The sequence below is a fragment of the Rhea americana genome, unplaced genomic scaffold, assembly GCF_003343005.1.
Source record: "Rhea americana isolate MKP2758 unplaced genomic scaffold, rheAme1 scaffold_151, whole genome shotgun sequence".
In the NCBI taxonomy this organism is placed as follows: Eukaryota; Metazoa; Chordata; class Aves; order Rheiformes; family Rheidae; genus Rhea; species Rhea americana.
In genome coordinates, this window is record NW_028185606.1 from 1,475,135 (window position 1) to 1,494,308 (window position 19,174).

The 19,174-nt window shown below is 41.5% G+C and overlaps 1 protein-coding gene and 1 long non-coding RNA gene across 12 annotated transcripts in view; both read left to right on the top strand.

Moving 5' to 3' along the window:
- The window catches only part of LOC146598839 (uncharacterized), a 186,506-nt gene that overhangs the window by 96,977 nt on the left and 70,355 nt on the right, over positions 1 to 19,174 (top strand). The window lies entirely within an intron of this gene.
- RC3H1 (ring finger and CCCH-type domains 1) overlaps positions 1 to 19,174 on the top strand; it is a 55,188-nt gene that overhangs the window by 6,040 nt on the left and 29,974 nt on the right. For all 5 annotated transcript variants that reach the window (XM_085299636.1, XM_085299638.1, XM_085299639.1 and 2 more), the window contains exons 2-7: positions 4,993 to 5,364; positions 13,305 to 13,425; positions 14,790 to 15,029; positions 15,509 to 15,684; positions 16,581 to 16,781; positions 17,904 to 18,036. In XM_085299636.1, the coding sequence (XP_085155762.1) occupies positions 5,134 to 5,364; positions 13,305 to 13,425; positions 14,790 to 15,029; positions 15,509 to 15,684; positions 16,581 to 16,781; positions 17,904 to 18,036 (1,102 nt within the window). In that variant the 5' untranslated portion in view covers positions 4,993 to 5,133. The remainder of the gene's footprint in view (positions 1 to 4,992; positions 5,365 to 13,304; positions 13,426 to 14,789; positions 15,030 to 15,508; positions 15,685 to 16,580; positions 16,782 to 17,903; positions 18,037 to 19,174) is intronic.

Here is a 19,174-nt window from a genome sequence, read left to right on the forward strand (position 1 = left end):
TTTTTTTTTTTTTTTTTAATTTAAGAGGCATTGCACTGTGTGCCTCTGGCAATGCCAATTGATTAAGAGGTGCTTTACAATCCACTGTTTGTTTTACTTCGGTTGTTGATTTATTTTTATAAACTTAAACCTGAGAGAAGTTTTAAAGTAATGACCAGAGCCAACCCCATGTGAGAGGGAATTGCGTCTCTGGCTAGGCAAGTCCTTCCCAGCAAGGCTGGTTACTATAAAGGAGTAAGAGTCTTTAAAAGAATTAATGAAATGGTATTATCTTTATTAGATTAAATTACAGAATAGCCAAGAGCTGTATTTGCGTGAGCAGATCGGTTGGCAAGCCTGAGTTTATCTTGGCTGTGGGGAGCTGCYTTAGCATTAAAAACAGCTTACCCTGTGTTCACTGCTAACTGTTGCAGGAGCTTTTGGTTGCTTTTTTCCCAAGTAAGACTCTGCAAAAGTGAAACAACCTCAGGACTAAAGTGAAAATGGGCAATAAAGGTTACTGTTTTTCTGTTTTGATCTTCAGATGTCAAAAAGAGAATATTGCTGGGATCAGAAAAGCGCAGTAAGATAGCGTGAAGTTGGGTGAAGCCGCTGGAGCGGGTAAGGCTCTCTGCGGCTGCGCGGCGGCGGCGTGCTGAGTCACCCGCTCCGTGCCGCGCCGTCAGYGCGGGTGCCCACGGGCAGGAACCCGCCTGTGGCGCAGCGGCGCCCGATACCCCTCTGCTGCTGCAAGGACGTCCAAGCGACCTGTCTGCGGGGAGATCCTCCCCGCGTGGCCGAAGGGTGCAGGCAGTGCAGTTCGGAGGGAGCTGAATTGTAACTGCGAGCAGAAGGGAGGTTTCGCCTGCATCGTTAGTGCGTGAAACTTGATGCCGGTAGATATTGGTACGAAGTATTCCAAGGTTTAATAGTGGAACTTATTCTCAAGGATGGAGCTGCGAAGCTTTCTAGCTACCTGTGACCATCCCAGGCATCTTGCAACCGGGACAGAGGTGCGAACCACCCGACTGCGCTCTGGTCCKGCAGGGTGAGGGACGTGCCCAGCCCCTGAGCAGCTCACCCAGGCTTTACAGAGCTGCTCGGCCTTTCTCCGAGTGCTGGCAGGGTACCAGCCCGGAGGCACTGCAAATTGATTGCAGCGTGATGTTTCCAGGGTCGGCAGGTAACGTGCTGAACACGCTGTGCATTCAAGCTCTGAAATAAACCTGTCTCTGGTTCCAGCGTGCTATCCAAGATACACATCTTGGACTTTTTAATTCTTAATTACAGCTTAACCTTCTGAGTTTTGACCTGTGCGTGTGTTTGGATTTTTGTGTTCTGTTTTTTTCCAATGTTATTAGCAGGAGCTGTGAGTAGGAGTCTTAAAATGAACCAGGTGGTGGTAGTAAAATGTGCGTGCAAAAGGCGAGGTTTTTACCGTTATGTAGGGTAGCAAAGGTGCATGCTGAAGTTTAAAGCAATATTAGCAACTGAAATAAAAAATAATTGATTTCCAGATAGGTAGTGGAAAGTTGTCCTTTCCTTGCTAATGATAAAATTTGCTCCAGTAGTARAACAGAGCTGCCTGTTCTTTGGCCTGAGGTCTGTGGCTTATTAACTGAGTAAACAAGAATTCCTATTTAAAATGTTAGTGACTAAAAATAACAATTTGCCTGGTCTTTTTACACACCAAATTCTTGTATTTGATAGTGTTTGTGTTTTTTGGTGTAATTTCTGGCATATCTTTATTTTTCTCAGTTGCATGCAAAGAATGCAAAATATTGGAAACAGTTTTCAAAATCTTTCTTACTTATTAGAGAGTTAAGAAGTCATAAAATCAATGTTATGGGATGGTGAATTTCTTTTAACAAGTCATATTTAYAAATATCTTTTGGATTTTGCATGTATAGATAAATGGATAGTTATGCACACACGCATATATGTATAGAGAGAGAGAGACGGAATATTCTGCCATGAAAGTATATGTATATGTGTGCGTGTATATGTAATATTTACACACACACACACATATATATGCTTTTTCTCTTATCTCCACAAGGAAGTGTTCTCTTCTTCCAGTGATGGTAGTTTCAGTAGCTGTTGGTAGTAATGAAATGTCTCGTGTCCTTCATTTCATTGCAGCTTACCCTTTCCCGWGTGTTTTCAGTAGTTCTTTGAAGTTAGGGCATATTTGCTTCCCATTATTTCCAGGGCCATAGCTAGTCACAAACTGTTGTATCTCAGTGCRCGTTGGTGACCCAAGACGGAGCAGGAAAGCTGCAGCCGTGACCGTGGGAGGCTGCGACGGCAGCGGCCTGCGGCCCTGTGCCGGCCCGGCCGCGTTCGGCTCGTGAGCCCGCTCCTGCGACACCGTGCCCGTCTTGCGCAGGACTGGAGGAGTTCCCCTRCTCTGGCCTGATCCTCTTGGGAGATCTATTGGCAGCACTGGTTGCTGGAGCAGCTCTTCTTTTCTGCTTGGGGGACAAGGTTGGCTGGGTCGAGCTGGTTGGCCRTCGGTTTCGGCAGCTGGGCTGTGCCGAGGAGACTGCTTCCTGAGGTTCCTTCTGGCTGCGCTTTCCATCACCAGCACGGTCCCTGGTCTTGCTCTGGTGTCCAGGCAGCAGTCGGTGTCCGCAGCTAGGCCAGCGTCGGCACRCTGGTCCCTGGCCCCCTCCTGTCCCTCGCGCCTGTTCGCCTGCGATGTGCCAGGCCCCGCTGGCCTGGCAGCGTGGTGCCCTCCCGCCTGGGCTGGCTGGGGCTCTCTGGGGAGATCTGCTCGGGTGTAAGCTTTGCCACTTTTGTTCTCCAGCCTTTTGAGACCCGCTTTGATGGGCGATCCGCAGTCCCAGCGGTTCCTCCCTCCTCCTTCCCCGGACTGGAGAGCTCAAAACTTCTCCCTGTGCTGTTTGCACTGTAAATAAATGTGAACTATTTCATTGTGCCAGTTGTCTTAAGTGGCCAGATACAGGAGCATGAGCATGTCTATGTTTTAATGTTTATTTTATTTGGTTAACTTTTGCATCAAGTGCATTCAACTCCTCCTTTCCAGTCTAAGGCCTGGCTTGGTAGAGTCTCGATGTCCAGATCTCGTTTCAAGCAGGTACAGCTCCATGTTAGCTTCCGTCTTAAGATTTGCTCTACTAGTAATAAACTACTACTGTAATGCTTAGTTTAATGTAACGGTTGACAATCAGTGTTTCAGATAGATTGTTCCCGTTGCTCCTGAGTTGCAGCTGGGAATCCAACAGGGGTGTTTCAGTTCCGCTGTGGTGGAAAGGAAGCAATGTGATCGAGTACTTAATTTTTTTGTAATTGCAAATAGTATTTCACAGCACGGTAATACATTCAACAGATTTTTAAGCTAGCAACTGCTCTTTGCAAAAAGGTTTTGTAGAGTAATAGGATAATTTCTACAACAGGTTTGTTCGCAGAGAGTGAGCATAGATGAGATACTTGATATGAAAGAGTATATTAGAAAAAACAAAAAGGCTTGGAAATACCTTTCTGAATGGTTTATGCAGATACCTCAGTCAAGTAACTCACATGTATGAATGTTTTTCCTTTGAGATACGCTGATGCAGTAGTGATTGGAATGATTTGGCTATGTGCTAACAGGATTGGGGGTGGAAAGAAATTTTTTATATATAGAAATATATATATATATATATATATGTATATATATATATATATATTTCAAGTGACATCTCTAAGAACGAAACACCTGCACAAACTCAATAGATCTTGTAGTTGTGTGGTGATAGCGTTAGAGTTCAGCATGGTGCTTCCTCCTCAGGTGCCCAGGTAGTGTGGATTTCTTGTTGGCTGGTAAACAGTGGCTGTATGGGGTGGTACAGAGGTGTTTTCTGAACACGGGAGAAATAATTTATTATTAGCTTTAGAACTAAGCTTTAAGTGTCTTGTTGATTTWAAAAAAAAGGCTAAAAGCCTTAGCTAGTAACTCTTCACTGTTTGCCTCTATTTACTTCACTATTTGGCAAAATGATGTAACTGTGAACAACAGTTGCACAGAATTCTGGAACAAAAGCTTGAGGCTCTTCAGATTTTCTGTTTTAATCTCAGGTTTTTGTTGTTGTTTTAAAATACTTTGTGAATTACACAAGCTTTAATGTGAAATCTTTCTTTTTGCTACTACTTGGAATTGAGATTGTGTTGTTTTAAACTGAGRTTTGCTGAAAGGCTGCATGCTGTTTTGCATATAGAATAACTTTCTCTCTGTTTAAACAGACGATAGCAAGCAAGCGTCCACTCTTCAGTGTGAAAGCTGAGAGAAAGGAAGAGTGAAACTCATGTATTAGACTTTTCAAGTGTTTTTTGTGTCTTGATTTAGAAAACTCTATTTGGGAGTAAATCTTTCTGATAGTGATTCTTTACAAATCATTTAATCTTTCCGTAGTTTTTGCTCTCTTATATTTCTTATCACATGCACGATGCAGTTTTGGTTTTATTTGACTTTTTTTGTCCCAAAGGGATACTACCGCTCTCTTGTAATTAGTAATATGTTTCTCTTTTGCATTTTGATTCAAAAGTGACAACTAATAAATCCTTCCAGGACATTTTTTGTTGTAGTGCTTAGTGCTTCCATGCAAAATTTAACCTTTTAATGGATACTGTAAAAATTATTTTAGTGGCATTGCACAGGAGTATTTTAAAAACTTTTTTTTTTGATTCATGTCTAGTTTATGTTAATTGGCTCATTTGTAAAGAAATAAGAGAACACAAAACCCCAAAGCTAATTAATCTTGTCCTATAACTTCAGGAAGATTGATAACTATCTCTCTCTTTTTAAGCTGCATAACAACAGAAAAAGGAGTTTAAGTAGCTTTTCCAGTGCCAGAGAATAGCTGGAATTAAAACAAGTCATGACTCAGTCCTCTATTTTAATCTCAGAACGGCTCTCCTCCTTTAGCTATACCAGTGATATTTACATAGCAGAAGGGATTTCAAATGCCTTTTCCAATAGAGAATGCTAACTTTGTTTCTGTTTCCTTTTAGGTTATGTTTCACACTATGTGCTGACTGTCTGTACTTACAGAAGATATTTAAAAACAAACAGACTTTTTTTTTCTTCAAAGATTTTGATTCCAGTGGAATCTGTGCTTCAGATTTTTGTCCTGTTGATTAACTCCTGAAGCAATGCCTGTACAAGCTCCACAATGGACGGATTTTCTCTCCTGCCCAATTTGCACACAGACGTTCGACGAAACGATCCGGAAGCCCATCAGCTTGGGTTGCGGCCACACTGTCTGCAAGATGTGCCTCAACAAGCTCCACCGTAAGGCATGCCCTTTTGACCAGACCACTATCAATACAGACATTGAACTCCTTCCTGTGAATTCAGCCTTGCTGCAACTCGTGGGTGCTCAGGTAGCAGTGCTTATTTATTTATTTGTCTTCACTGTTTCTTTGTCGTTTCTTTCCTTTTCTTTAGGGAGACAATTTCATAAAATAAGAATGTGGCTCTACATAAATGGGCTGTAGAGCAGACATCTGCCTTTCTGTAGACATACTTTCCAAATTACAGGTTTTAGACTTATGACATGCTGTAACAGAGCTGCTGAGAACAGCAGTTAAATCAGTCCTGCTTCTACCTTTGACTGATTTTTGCGTTTTACCTGATCTAGTGTAACTGTGGGCTACCACCAGAACAGGGTGATTCTGTTCCCTTTGTTCTTCTGCATCTAGCCATTTTACGCCCAGTGGATGAGCTGGATGAGTTACCTTGTGGTAACTATAGCTATCCTTCTGGTGCAGTAGACCACTTGCTTTGTCTGATTCAGCTTGCGGATGCTTACCAAGATGCCAGGGAAGCAGGAGGAGGGGAAAAGGGAAGTGCGTCAGACCCGTCTGGTAGCAGCCTCAGTGCTGCCTTACGTCTACCTTGTGTCTACCTACCTTATGTCTGGTTTGAAACTGCCCTGAAAGTGTAATTCTATGAGATGACCTACGTTAATTTAAACCCATACAGCTCGAAGTGGAGAGCCTAAGGTCAGCTGAACCAGCTGATCTGATCAGGTCAGCTGATCTGATTTGGATGACTACTGCAGYGGCACCAGCCTGGGGAAAGGGGCAGGAATGGGTGGCCAGTGGAAAGCAGAGTCACCCTGTTTGGTTGCAGCACAGGCTTAAGTTGGCATAAGCTTATCGTGAAACTACGTGTTYAGGTCACTGGTAGTTCCTTGTGAGCCATACGTTTCAAGGCTGGACAGGATCATGGATTGGGAAGTTGGCAGAGGAAGAAAGTCCATGTCTAATTTATGGGTGAGAAACAAAAATGCAGGAGGGAGGCAAGTATCTTAGGAGGGTTATTGTTTTCCCTCTCTGGGCTCAGATGAGTTGAAGAGGCAGCATAAAATTCTGTAAGATACATATTTTGGTTTTGAGCTATGTTGTGGAGAAGCCATAAAAGGTGAAAAGAAAGCTGTTTTTATCCTTTTGATTAGATACTGTGACTTAGAGGCCTAAATGCATTTCTGCTGCTTCCTCAAATCAGATGCAGCTTGTTACTGTTTTTTTGCTATGCATTGGTCTAGAAGATGTATCAGAAGATTAAGAATTAAGTTCTGTTTCTGGCTGTACTAGTGATTCATCCTGCTTTGCAGGAGAAAGTAAATAAATTGTGTGCCTCCATGTCTTCAACATGTATGCTGCCATTTTTGAAGAGTTTCCAAACAATGTGATGTTTGTGAGTGATGCTGTAAAGTAAATGTTGTAATTCTCTTCTTTCTCCCTTGCTCTATAGTATCTTCTTCCTTCCTCTCTGGAATTCATAGAATAGTTCCAGCTGTATCCAAATGCGCACATTTATGATGTGGATAAATGCTCAGAAGGACTGACATTTTTTTTATTTTGTGTGTAATTGTTATACTTTGTAAGAAGCTTGTACCACAGCTTTAATTTGGTCTTTGCCTAAATTTAAATTTCCACAAAAACAAGGTCCTCTGCAATGATGTGGAAAACCATGCTGCCCTGTTACAGGTAACTGAGGATTTTATTCTAGCTTTGCTTGTTAGCCAACCAGAATTTGCTCATCAGTATTCAGAGGTATGTGCGAAGGAAGAGTGTCTTTATGATAGTAGTATATTTGTCTTAAGAGCCCTCTGAACTCTAGGTTCAGATTTTGGATTAACGACATAACTTCTGTGTGTTATAGGTTCCGTSTTTATAGGGGAAGAATGCTTCCTTTTCATATTTTGTTATCCAGATTCTTACACCCTTGTTCTGTGTCACCTGAAGCAGCCTCTGCCATCAAAAGAGAYGGTCTTCCCTTTTCCTCTTTTTTGTTCCTCATTCCTGCTTGTATCCTGCTCACTGTGACAAGTCTTTGTACAGCTAGGTAGTGAACTGGATAGGGGAATTGAACTTTGCTATGTTTAGATATTTTTTAAAAAAACTTTCTTTTGTCTAGTTGCCTGATCTAGCTGATGGTTAGCTGCGCAAGCGCTTGCGTTGCCTTGCCGAAGAAGGTGATGGGAGAACAGCGAAGCGGTTTGCAGCTGCGGTCAGATTTGAAGSGATGACAAAGCTGTGTTGTTGCACTGTGTCAGTGTTACCTAAACAATCACCAGTGATCTTAGCTGGTTTTTCTTATTGCCCACACTTTCCTCTTAGGAGCGATTTGCATTTCCCTCCTAGCTCTCCCTGTGCCAGTGAGTGAGGCCCGGTGCTGTGAATGAGACCACTATTCCACATAATGCACCCTCCTGGCTCCTCTTTCCCTCCTGGCACCTTGTACTGTTTCCCAGGCTATGGAGGACTGTAAAATAATTACATGACTTTGTTGGGAAGGGCAGGAAAAACAGCTGCTATTTTCCACTGGGCTATCTCTTTCTCAGAAAAGCCTTTCTTGACATCTTTTATAGAAGAGGACTTGGATAAGGATAAAAAGAGTGCTTTAAAGAAACTACAGTAGCTTTGAGCTCGGTCTCATTGAGATGATGTGCTTTCTTTAGTACACATCAACAAAAATGATCTGTGTGCAGCCAGCCAGCTCATGAAGCATGAGTAGCATTATCAACCTTCATAGTCACACAAAGCCTTTTCTTGTTCCATTTTTTTTTGGTTTAGTTTCAGGAGAGGTGTACATGACTTTAACCACCTCTAACCTTCTGCAGACCWCTGTACACCTTAGTTCGTGAAGATCTTTAATATGTTTTTTAATGATGTATTCCAAAAAACAGGTTCCCTTTAGGAAGGTAAGCAGTACAACATAATTAAAGCTTTTATCTGGGGGAAGAGGAACAGTTTGTTCTTTTCCCTTTGGGGAGGTTCCCAGGAAGTTCACACACTGACAAATGTTATACACTTCTTTTTTTGCTGGAGGCAGGAGAGGAGAAGCAGACATTTTGAAGAAACAAGTCTCTTCCAGAGACTCTAGCAGYGATGATAGGCATCCCTGGCAAGTTGTGCTTTGTGGCCTTTAGCACAGACAGAAATACAGTAAAACTTGTCGCATAGGCACTGGAGGAAGCAGTAACCCATTTCTCTGATAATAGCATGTCTGTATGTAGATTTTGTTACTTTAACAGAGAAAAGAGTTGATTTCTTACTTTAATTATAGTCTATTTCTCCTTTTCTTTYCCCCCTCACATCCCTTAACAAAAATGAAACATCTTGCCTAGCTTATAGCCAAACTTCCCATGGAAATTTAAGTGTTGCAGAGACTCAAATTTCTGCTCCCCCTGCTATAGTCTGATGCACAGCAGCAGTGCACGCAGGATCTGATCCGAAAGACAGCGGGTCTGCAATTTGGTATTCGTACAGTGAGTTCAACCACGTAACAGGGAAGCAAACACAAGTCCAAAAAGCTTTATTCATACAGCATACACAGAATACCTTACTTTTAAGAATGTTTAAGTACAGAAGAAATCCCTTAAGCCAGTTTCTAAGGGAATGARCTCTTGAATTTCAACTATTCAAGCTTCCACGTATTACTCTATGTAACTATTTTAAACATTCACCAGGCCTATATTTTGAAGGTGCCCAGTCATGGATTTGTCATCTAATCTCTTCCCTCCTGTTTCCACAGCRTGCAAAATGGCAGTGTGCACGTTCCTAACAGGTGACATCAGGTGCCAGGAATTCCTGTGGTAGCTTTAAGTTCTGCCTGTGTGTCCTGCTGGACATGATAAATGTAGTTGGAGGCATTTGACAGGGGACTCGTGTATGACRGGAGAACAGGTGGAGTCTGACTAACTCACGGTGCTTTAAAAACGGGARGATGACTGTTGTAGAGCTTATGTTCCTGGCGTGTTGGGTTGGGTTGTAGGGTAGCTTTTAATGAAATGAGGGGCCTCGGAGGAGGAAATCCTCTGCAAAGAAATGTTTGACAAACTTTTGAGGAGTTGAAGACTCTAACCATTATTTTTTTTTTTGGCAGGAAGCAAACTATCTATTTGTAGGGGAAAAAAGGTGGGGGAGGACAGGCCTCAAACGGAGGTATGAGGGGTTTGCTCTGCTTAATGTCTTTTAATCCTGCCCAGTTAAGTGTCTAATGCTAATTAGTGGTGACTCAAGCTGATGTCCATGGTCAGACTGCATTTAAATAGCTAATTCARAAGCTCGGCCTGGTGGGAGATGGTGCTTTAGCAGTTTTTTCCAGTCCTGCCCACCCCGCAGTACTGTCACAACCTGCCTCTTTGCACAGCCGTGAGGGTCATGCTGAAGGACGACATTCCTATGCCGGGGTGCCAAGCCTCAACGCCAAGGCAGAGGCATGCAAAGTTAACCCAAATTTAAGCTAAAAAAAGTCTGAGATTACTCTGTTCTTCTTGTTCTGGTCTCCCTTGGGAGATATTTGTCGTATCATGTAAGCGTAACTTGCAGTGAAAACTGTGAGAAGGGTGGAGTGTCTGAGAAAATGGAATATTGAACGAGGATGGAAATAATGAACTCATTGAGCAGGGCAGCTATTTTGTGATTCTCAAGAGGCGTTGTCAGCAGTAGTGACCGTAGGGTCCTTCACACTCTCAAAAGGATATTTTGCAATGGGGAAGTGAAAATGCTTTGGGCTTGAATGATCTCTCTGTGGTCCTAAAGCAATTCCTTGACAAAGCCAAAACAAAAATTTGCGTGTCCTGTGACTTTTGAGTCATGTGTTTACTGGCTTTTTTTTCCCCCTCTTGATAAATACTGGTCTTCCGTTGTAAAATGGGGGAACATCTTGGAACTGCACGTTGAAGAACCAGAAGGACAAGTTATTTGCAAGGTTTGCTGAGAGATGCACTGCCTCTCCAGTTGTATGATGTACGCAGGGAGAAACACATCTGCTTGTCCTGAGGATTGCTGAAAAGCACAAAATGAGCATCTTCAGCTTTATCGTTCCATCCTACACCTGCTCCAGCTGAGGATGAAGGCTAAACTCACATGTCTTTACAAGAAGTACAGTTGTGCAAGCTTTTTCAATGTTGTCCTCAAGTCTCCTTTGCAAAGAGAAGAAATGGGAAGGATGCACAGATGGGCAGTACTGGGCTCGGCAAGGTCTGCTCAGTAGCTTGGTTAGCCCTCGTGAGTTTTTCTGCGGCAGCTTTTTTCTGGCGGAGGGGGAGGCGCTCTGAGAGYTGCCCAGACAGTCCTCGTCTCTCGCTGGTCGAGTTGTGCTGCGTACGGCATTCCAGCGCGCTGGCGTGGCTCTGGGCTAAATCTGCCTTAATTCAGGATAGAAATCCGGGGCTGAACACTGCRTTTCCTGTCCCCCATCCGTTCCAAGCGGTCTCTGCCGAGTGTTGCGAAGCTCGAGGTGCATCTCAAGTTGTCGTCGTTGAAACGAGATAGAAACGTGCACAAAACGTATCGTAGCGGTAAATGGGGCAGAGCCGTGCAGCGGCCGCCTCAGCGCGCCTGCGTGCTGTTTGAGCGCTGAGCCCGCTCCGCTCGTGCAGCGTCCCGGGCAGAGGCACGCTGCCAGCAGGGCGGGGGCCCTCAAAAGGGAGATGGGGCTTTCTGCTCACGCGAGTATTGGAGGGGTTCGTGGTTCTGCTTCCCACATCCTGAGGAACCTGTCCAGCTGAGGCCGTTGCTCTTGAAACACTTAGGCTGTGGCCTCTGTAGGATAAAATTGCTGAATCTCCTTTTACTCAAAGCTTTCTTACTTAGAGGTAGCAAAAAACTTCCAARTTAAGTATAGAAATAATAGTCCAAGGAAAGCATCCAGGCTTACCTGGCTGTCTTGAAAGAAATAATTTCTTTTTTCTTTTTTATTTTTTTTCCTTTTAAACAGAGTAAGAGGGTTGGTGTCTGATCCAGACCATCTTGAATTTGCTGGGTTTGGATAGTATCAGGTCTTAATTGTGGGGTTTTTTTTATTTATTTATTTCAATCCCAAGCACTTTGTTTTGGTCACCACATTTGAAAGCAAGAGCTGTGCAGCTGGCAACTTCTTATTCTGCAGCACGTTTCAAAATGAGAAGCCATGAGCACACATGCACATTTAGCTGTGGCTGTAGGAAAAGTATGATTGTATAATTAAAATGCAGATGACTTATCAAAATTGGTAGGAAAGCTCTTGCCMCAGCCGGTGGGATTAGCTCTGCCCTGTTGTCTGTGTGCACACAGCATAGCAGGGCTGAGTTCCCTCTTCCGTCTGTGAATGCGCACTTGACATTTCCGCATTGTAGTAATGTAAAGACTTACCATTTATAATTCCAAATACTGAAATTATTCCTGGAAAATCCTGGTGGCAATACAGATGTGCAGGAGTTACGAGAAACGAGTTGTGGTTATGACTGGAACTGCTTCTGCTACGATTACAAATGTGTTGGCTGCACAGATCTATTGAATCTTGGGCAGTCGTACTTCTGTGCCTTAAAGTGTATGCTGCTCTCACAAGCTTTACGTTGAAGGTTTTGGGCGTCATGTCCAGAACTCTGCTAGCGGAGATCAGTAAACCTAGCTCTCTGTGCTTAATTCTCCTTTAATATTTTGCCTCAGAGTTTTGGAAAGGCTGTGTGCTCAGTGGCAAAGGTTTTTCTCTTTGCTCTCCGTCATCTACATGTATTTGAGGTTTTGTATTAAGGGACTGATTATGTAAACTCCCTATTTATTTACTTGTTATTTATTTGCTAAGTTTGAGCATCTTATAATAATTACTGGGTTTTGTCAAATGAATATTGAGCCACATTCTTTCCTATCAAATGCAGTGGGCAATAAAGTAGAGGGCAAAGCATCTTTGAAGGAGAAGGTGTTCCAGCTTTGCTTGTATTTGTCCAGGCTGAAAMAGGAAAAAAGTTAAAATGAGCAAAAATACTGAAAACCTAACTAAATTTTATAGTATGTACACTTTTCAGTAATTGCAGATGTTTTAAATAATTCATGTCAAAATTCCTGCTTTTTTTCTCCCTTCAGGAAAATTTTAAAGTATAGATATAAAATAGTATTCCTCTCTGTGCCTTGCTTGGGTCCCTGTGAGCAACTACGCAGCGCTGGCGTGACGCATTGCCACTGAGTAGAGGTTGAGTTGGAAGTACGAAGTGGCAGTCTGAGAGCTGTTTTCACTTCAGGAGAAAATGCGAACAGCACTTGTATTTAATCTCCTGAGAAATTCCAGTATTTTTTACTCAACGTCTCTTTGGAAGATCTTGTTTTTGTCTGRATGAAATAAATGCTGCAGCCAGAACATTACAAAAACAAAACTCACTAGCCTGCGATACCAGACTAATGCTTAGCATATGTGTGCGTATGCACTGTGTAGGAGAATGTCATCTTGCAGCTTGATTAATTGGGTCTCTTCAGAATATGCTGTAATATAATTGCTGCTACTTTCTTCCCCCACCCCCAAATCCAAATAGCTCAGAACACTTATCCCTAGATAATTTTAGAGCTGCCAGGTCCCAGATATGAATCTGCACCTTCTTGCAAACCAGGGTTATCTGAGTAATACCAGTTTTTGGCTGGCTGGTTTTAGCAGTGTTGCAGTATGTTTGCTGTTTCAGCAAAAGTTCATGATTATAAGAAATGTCGTGTTTCTTGTGCCGATACCTGTCCTGGAATACGCATTCTGGTTTTGTTTCATATCAGTCACTAAATAAAAGAAGTCTGATACTGTGGCTTGTGAAATAAACTGAAGCTGATAAATTTTTCTGCCTTTTTAAGCTATCTTCACTTAACTGATTTTTGCAGGGGGGAGGTGGAAGCTGTTTGTTCACTAAAATGAATAATTACATATTGCTTACTAACGTAGAAAAATTGTAGAGAAGGGGAACGAAACAGGAAGTGCGTGATATTAATAAGCTCAATGTAGTGTGTGCTTGTAAGCACGACTACTGCTTGCTTATGCATATTCATCACAGATGCCCATGTCACCTCTTCAGGTTCCAGAGCAGCAGCCAATTACTTTATGTAGTGGAGCTGAAGATACCAAGCATTATGAGGAGGGCAAGAAATGTGTGGAAGAATTAGCATTGTACCTCAAACCACTCAGCAGCGCGAGAGGTAATTCCTGTGTTGTTTCGTTTGAAAATGAAAGCTGGAAACAAATAAGATGCATAACAAATTATCCATGTGATTACAAGTAGAGTCTGTTGGAAAAACTCACCTAGAGCTAGTTTATAAATATCAAACTGGAGTTACCTTTCTGAGCATTAAGGTTATGTTTTCACTTGGGGAAAACATTTTTAATGGTATTATATCAAAATAGTACTGAGAAAACACAGAGGCATTTGGTTTCAGTTTAGTAAGTTGAGATAAACTTGCTAAGTTGTGTTGACCTCTGCTAACTAAATAAAACTGAAAACTCTGCTATTTCCTGAGTTCTGCTTTACTTAGATAACTCTGGTAATGCAGCTTTGTTGCAGTGGAGGAATAATCTGAAGGAAGTAATGTGTTGGATGTAGGACATACAAGAGAAATAASTTATCCTCTGTTTATATGAGACCTTAGACAACACCTGGACCCATATGAATAATGTTAATTTAGCAAAACTTCACTAGTTCAAGTGTATGTAGTGTGTATATATATATATTACATATGCTGGATTTGGAAAATCAATAATCAACCCTTCCTAGATGTAGAAGCAAATGAGGCAACACAGGTGAATGTCATGGGGATCAGCTTTCCAAAAATTGATTTTTTACAGAAAGGTGTTTCAAGCTTTTGCAAATAGTGCAATGTGATACCAGCATGACTCTTSAGCATTTAGTGGCCACATGAACAAATCCTAGGTAAATCTCTGAACAACAGCAATATTGTAGCTAGCTATCTAGCAAGTYGCTTCAGTTTTTTTATCCTGGTTTCAGTAGATCCAAGCACATTTGTGAATGTATTCATTCACCTTAACCAAACACTGCTGAACTTTCATCAGTTTGGTTTGGCTAGGCCAAAGCAATAGAGATTTCAAATATAGGTAAGATACTAATTTTTTGTGAAAATAGACAAATAGAGAAGGACATGATCCCTTCAAGCCTCAAAAATAAGGGAAAGTCTGCAATGTAAGCCTAACTGAGGTTAGGCAGCTGAAAATCCATATGGGAGGTTGCAGGAGAGACCTCGAACACAGGGAGAGAATTCATTAGAGGTTATACCTTCTTAAAGAGGCAAATCAATTAATCACAAGATAAAAATCTGTGGGAAAGCAGACTCCACAGAACTRTTTGCTTTTAATGATGAGTAAAAGAAACTGATAAAAATGAATTTTTGATATGCTGTGGCTGTAGCATTCTGTTTAACAAAGTCAACATYGGGGGAACTGAATTTGCAGTTTTCCAGTACAGCTGCTGAAGGTTAGCACCAAAAGATGTGAAGTAGTGTTTTTTTTGTTTATTTGGTTTTTTTTAAAAAAAAATTGTTTTGTTTTGAAGGTGTGGGTCTTAACAGTACTACTCAGAGCGTGCTGAGTCGTCCCATGCAAAGGAAACTTGTGACATTAGTTCATTGCCAACTAGTAGAGGAAGAGGGACGGATCCGAGCCATGCGTGCAGCACGGTCACTTGGTGAAAGAACAGTTACAGAGCTCATTCTTCAGCATCAAAACCCTCAGCAGCTCTCTTCYAACCTCTGGGCTGCAGTGAGAGCCMGAGGGTGCCAGTTCCTTGGGCCAGGTAGGTAACATCCAAATCCATACTACTGCTATATTAGAAGCAATTTAGGATTGAGGAGGRCTGAGAAATGGGCATCCTTGGCAGTACCTTCTTTCAGTAGGTCTTCAGAAYTAGTGGTGTATCTATTGGGCTGCTGTCGTGGACTTTCTCATTTTTGCTCGTATTTCTCATATTTGTACTGCTTTTGCAAGTCTTCCATGAAACTCAGAATAGTCACTGGCCTTCTGTTACTGTGAGAAGCTAAAATTGAAAGTAGTTTGCCTCCTTCATCAAGGAAGCAAAACCCCTCCAAAAAGTAAGGTACTTAAAAGTGACTGGACATGACTTTTTTTTTTTTTTTTTTTTTTTCCCTCCTCCCCCTCCCCAGCTAGAGGTATAAACATAGGAAACATGTTTATTTGTGGGGAAAGAAAACACAAGAAAAATGCAGGAATCTTTGTTTTTTTCTCACCTTCTTTGTTGCATTTTTTTTTCCCCAGCAATGCAAGAGGAGGCTTTAAAGCTGGTTCTACTGGCTCTGGAAGATGGATCTGCTTTGTCACGGAAGGTCTTGGTTCTCTTTGTGGTTCAGAGGCTGGAGCCACGATTTCCTCAGGCTTCTAAAACTAGCATTGGACATGTTGTCCAGCTTCTTTACAGAGCCTCGTGCTTCAAGGTATGAAGATCTTGCTCAGAGCCCTTATAACCYAGAAAAATACTTCCTCATAGAGCCAAAAGATGCTCTAATTTAAGATGAGTTCTAATACACATTCACAGCTTCTAAAAACTTTTTTTCRTTTACAATTTTCATTGTCTCATACCATTAAATGCATCTAAAAGTATGTATAGTTATATAAATTGTTTGGAGAGTTTTATCGTACATCTGTGAAGCAGTGTAGACTGAAATTGCAATTTTAAGCAGTAAATTTGCTTGGAACCTGTCCAGGTTTAATGGATGAACAGTAACAAAACTGATATGTAAGTGAGTGTAGCTTATCTCCTTTAAAAGAGGCTTTTAAAGCTGGAAAAGCCCCATTTCTGTTAAGAGTGGTATTGTAGTTAGAAACAAAGAAACATGAGGCACTGTAATATCAGAATGAGGTTTACTAGTGGCGTGGTAGAAGGAAAACTTAAGCTGTTAGTGGTACTTCACACTATTCAGATCCATTGCTGTGTCCTCAACTTAAATGTTGTTTCACTAAATGAGGAAAATGCTTTCTTGCTGCTAACAAAATTTAAAACAAAATTCTGCAGCACAAACAAAATCTCTTGATTGGGGAAGTTAAGGKTTGGATGCTGTAGTTACCAGTACAACCATTTAGAAAGTGTGATGCTTTTAGTAATATCTGGATCCAATTTTGAGTAAATTATGTTTGATACCCATTTCATAGTAACCACAGTTTACGAAGAGGTGGTTATTCTAGTAGAAAATCTTGGTGCTGTTCYTTACGTAGTGTCATGACAGCAATTCAGCTTGTTTTGGGAGGAAGAACTTGGTTGTRTATGGGCTTGGACTTTACATCATCCTTGGCTTATCCTGCTTATTGTAGTTGGCTTCTTTCTCCATRCTAGGTGACAAAGCGTGATGAGGATTCCTCCCTGATGCAACTGAAGGAGGAATTCCGGACTTACGAAGCTCTGAGAAGGGAACACGATTCCCAGATAGTTCAAATYGCAATGGAAGCAGGTTTACGCATTGCGCCGGATCAGTGGTCCTCGCTGTTATATGGAGACCAGTCTCACAAATCCCACATGCAGTCTATCATTGACAAGGTAAAGCCACCTACAGTCAGCCCAGTCTATCTTGTCTGTAACTGTGTGTAGATGTATAAGCTTGTAACTTGAATGAAGAGTAGTGGTGACGTTCAGATGTACTCATCTTACCCATTGAGTGCTGTTATTTCAAAACCTTGTTGGCCTGAATAATGGGAATATATATTTAGAATGTAATGAATCTGGCTCCCAGTGCCATCTTGTTCTCTTTCTACTTTACCCCTTTCAGTAGGTAGGAAACTAGAGTTTAACTGCACAGAACAGATTAATAGTTTGTTTCTAGATGGGAAGCTAGTCCGTAAGTTGAAAGAAAATTAGTGCCCCAGTCCGTATCTAAATGAAGTTGGAGAGATGTAAACATATTTCTTAGGTAAAATGACTTGACCTCTGGAAATGTGGATCTCTGCTGTTTATAGAGACAACGTAGGACAAATGGGCTTTTAAATTAGGGAACTCAGGTACACACCTAARTTAGATGGGAAAAACTGAGCTTTTCTGTATTCGTGGGTGGTTACAAAAGCTGTGAAACAATTGCTTTGGCTTCCTTGTAGGAAGATTAGCATCAAGAATAAACTGATAGGTATCCATGCATTTTGACTGTATTTTCAGGTCCTAAYGACTCTCCTGAAGGATCTATGCAAAGTTAAAACAGGATTTTAAAAATAGAGGTTGTATGTTGTTAGTAAATGGAACATTGTTAGCTGCCTTTACTCTTAAGTACAGCAGGATGATGGAAGGAAGAGCAAGATGCAAATCTGTTCATTCAAGAATCAGCTGTATTAGACTCTTCAGAAATCTTAATTAAATGAGTCTTGAATGTTTTRCATTTTTCTGGGTGCCAGCACAATGCAGAAAAGAAACAGGTTACACTACTGTAAGTGTAGCCAGCCTTCATTTTTGGCTATTTGGAGCTATTTGCTTAACTTAGAATGCAAAGAAAGGGTGTGTTCTTAAGGCTGGAGGCAGTATTTTAATACAAGATGCTGAAACCAGCTTGTGTGAGGAAAATTCTGCATCARTTCTGGAAAACAGCTCTATGATCTGATGGAGCAGCCTTCAGAAACCACAAGGATTGTCTTGCCTGTAGAAAATTTATTATTATTATATATATTTTTTTTAAAGTTGCAGACTCCAGCTTCGTTTGCACAGAGTGTTCAAGAATTGACTATTGCTCTCCAGAGGACTGGAGATCCAGCTAATCTGAATCGTCTTCGACCTCACCTAGAACTCCTGGCAAATATTGATCCCAGTCCAGGTAATTCTAGATACTTTGTAAAGCCATATAACTTCTAGTTTATCAGGAGGAATTTAACAACATTAGGGGATTGAAAGCTATTCCTCAAGGAGAAGAAACATCCTCTGTAACTGATAAACTTAGGATTCTTGAATGATAGTGAAAACCGACCTGGCAACAGCAGTAACTTATGTGAAGAACTAAACTATTTTGAAGCAAAGGTGGGTCCAAAAAAAATTCRTGAAATAGTTTCACCACCTCTCTGAGAATGGCTTCCGAGTTTGACAGCACCGTAAATAACAAGGATGTTAAATGCATGTAATCCTGTGAGATTACATGATGTATACTTCATACTGGGCAATGTTAACTGAGGGGACTCGCAACAGTCTTAGTTTCTTCCTTTTACCTGTTTAGTAAACATGCCATTCCTGTGGCTTTGCAAATCTGATTTCAGTAAGACTGGTAGAACCACTGCGTTTARTGCAAGGTCTTAGCTGTTGCTCTGACGTATTTCTTTCTCTCCAGTTCTTTAGTGGAGCAGATCGTCTGTTTACAAACTGAGGGGAATATCTAAGAAAACAGTTGTCAGATTAAGGACGTCATTATCTTACCTAAAATTGTATGTCTTTATTCTAGAAATTCTGGGTAGTATTTTTTGATTCGAGTTCTCTAGACTGCACACCTTGTACTTGGAAGTCTCTCTTGGAGGCAGCTTAAAATAATAAGGCATCTTGCATCTAAACTATTTAGGATTTTGAAGTTCAAGTCTGATGGACTGAAATGACAGAATYTAGGCAAAAATCATTCTAGACAAGGCAGATGCCCTATTCTAGGGAGCTTACTATTTTTCTTTKTAGTCTGTCACTATGCAAACGTGTGGAAAGACAAACTGAGAAGGAGAACTGAGCTGGAAAGAACATAAATGAGAAATGAAATCTAAGCTGCTGATGGGGAGGAGGAGGTGGAAATTGCTGGAAGAAGTTAGTAGCACTGAGGATGGACTGAGGGAGCAAGGATGGGCAGGGGAGACTGGTGTGGCTGAGGTTTTATTTTATGCCTGTTACATATTTGTAAAAGCAAGGTTAATGTCAAAGTTGAGAGTGAAGGCCTAAACTGTGACTTCAGGAGATAAAAGTAGCAGTTGTGGGTTTCAGTTCAC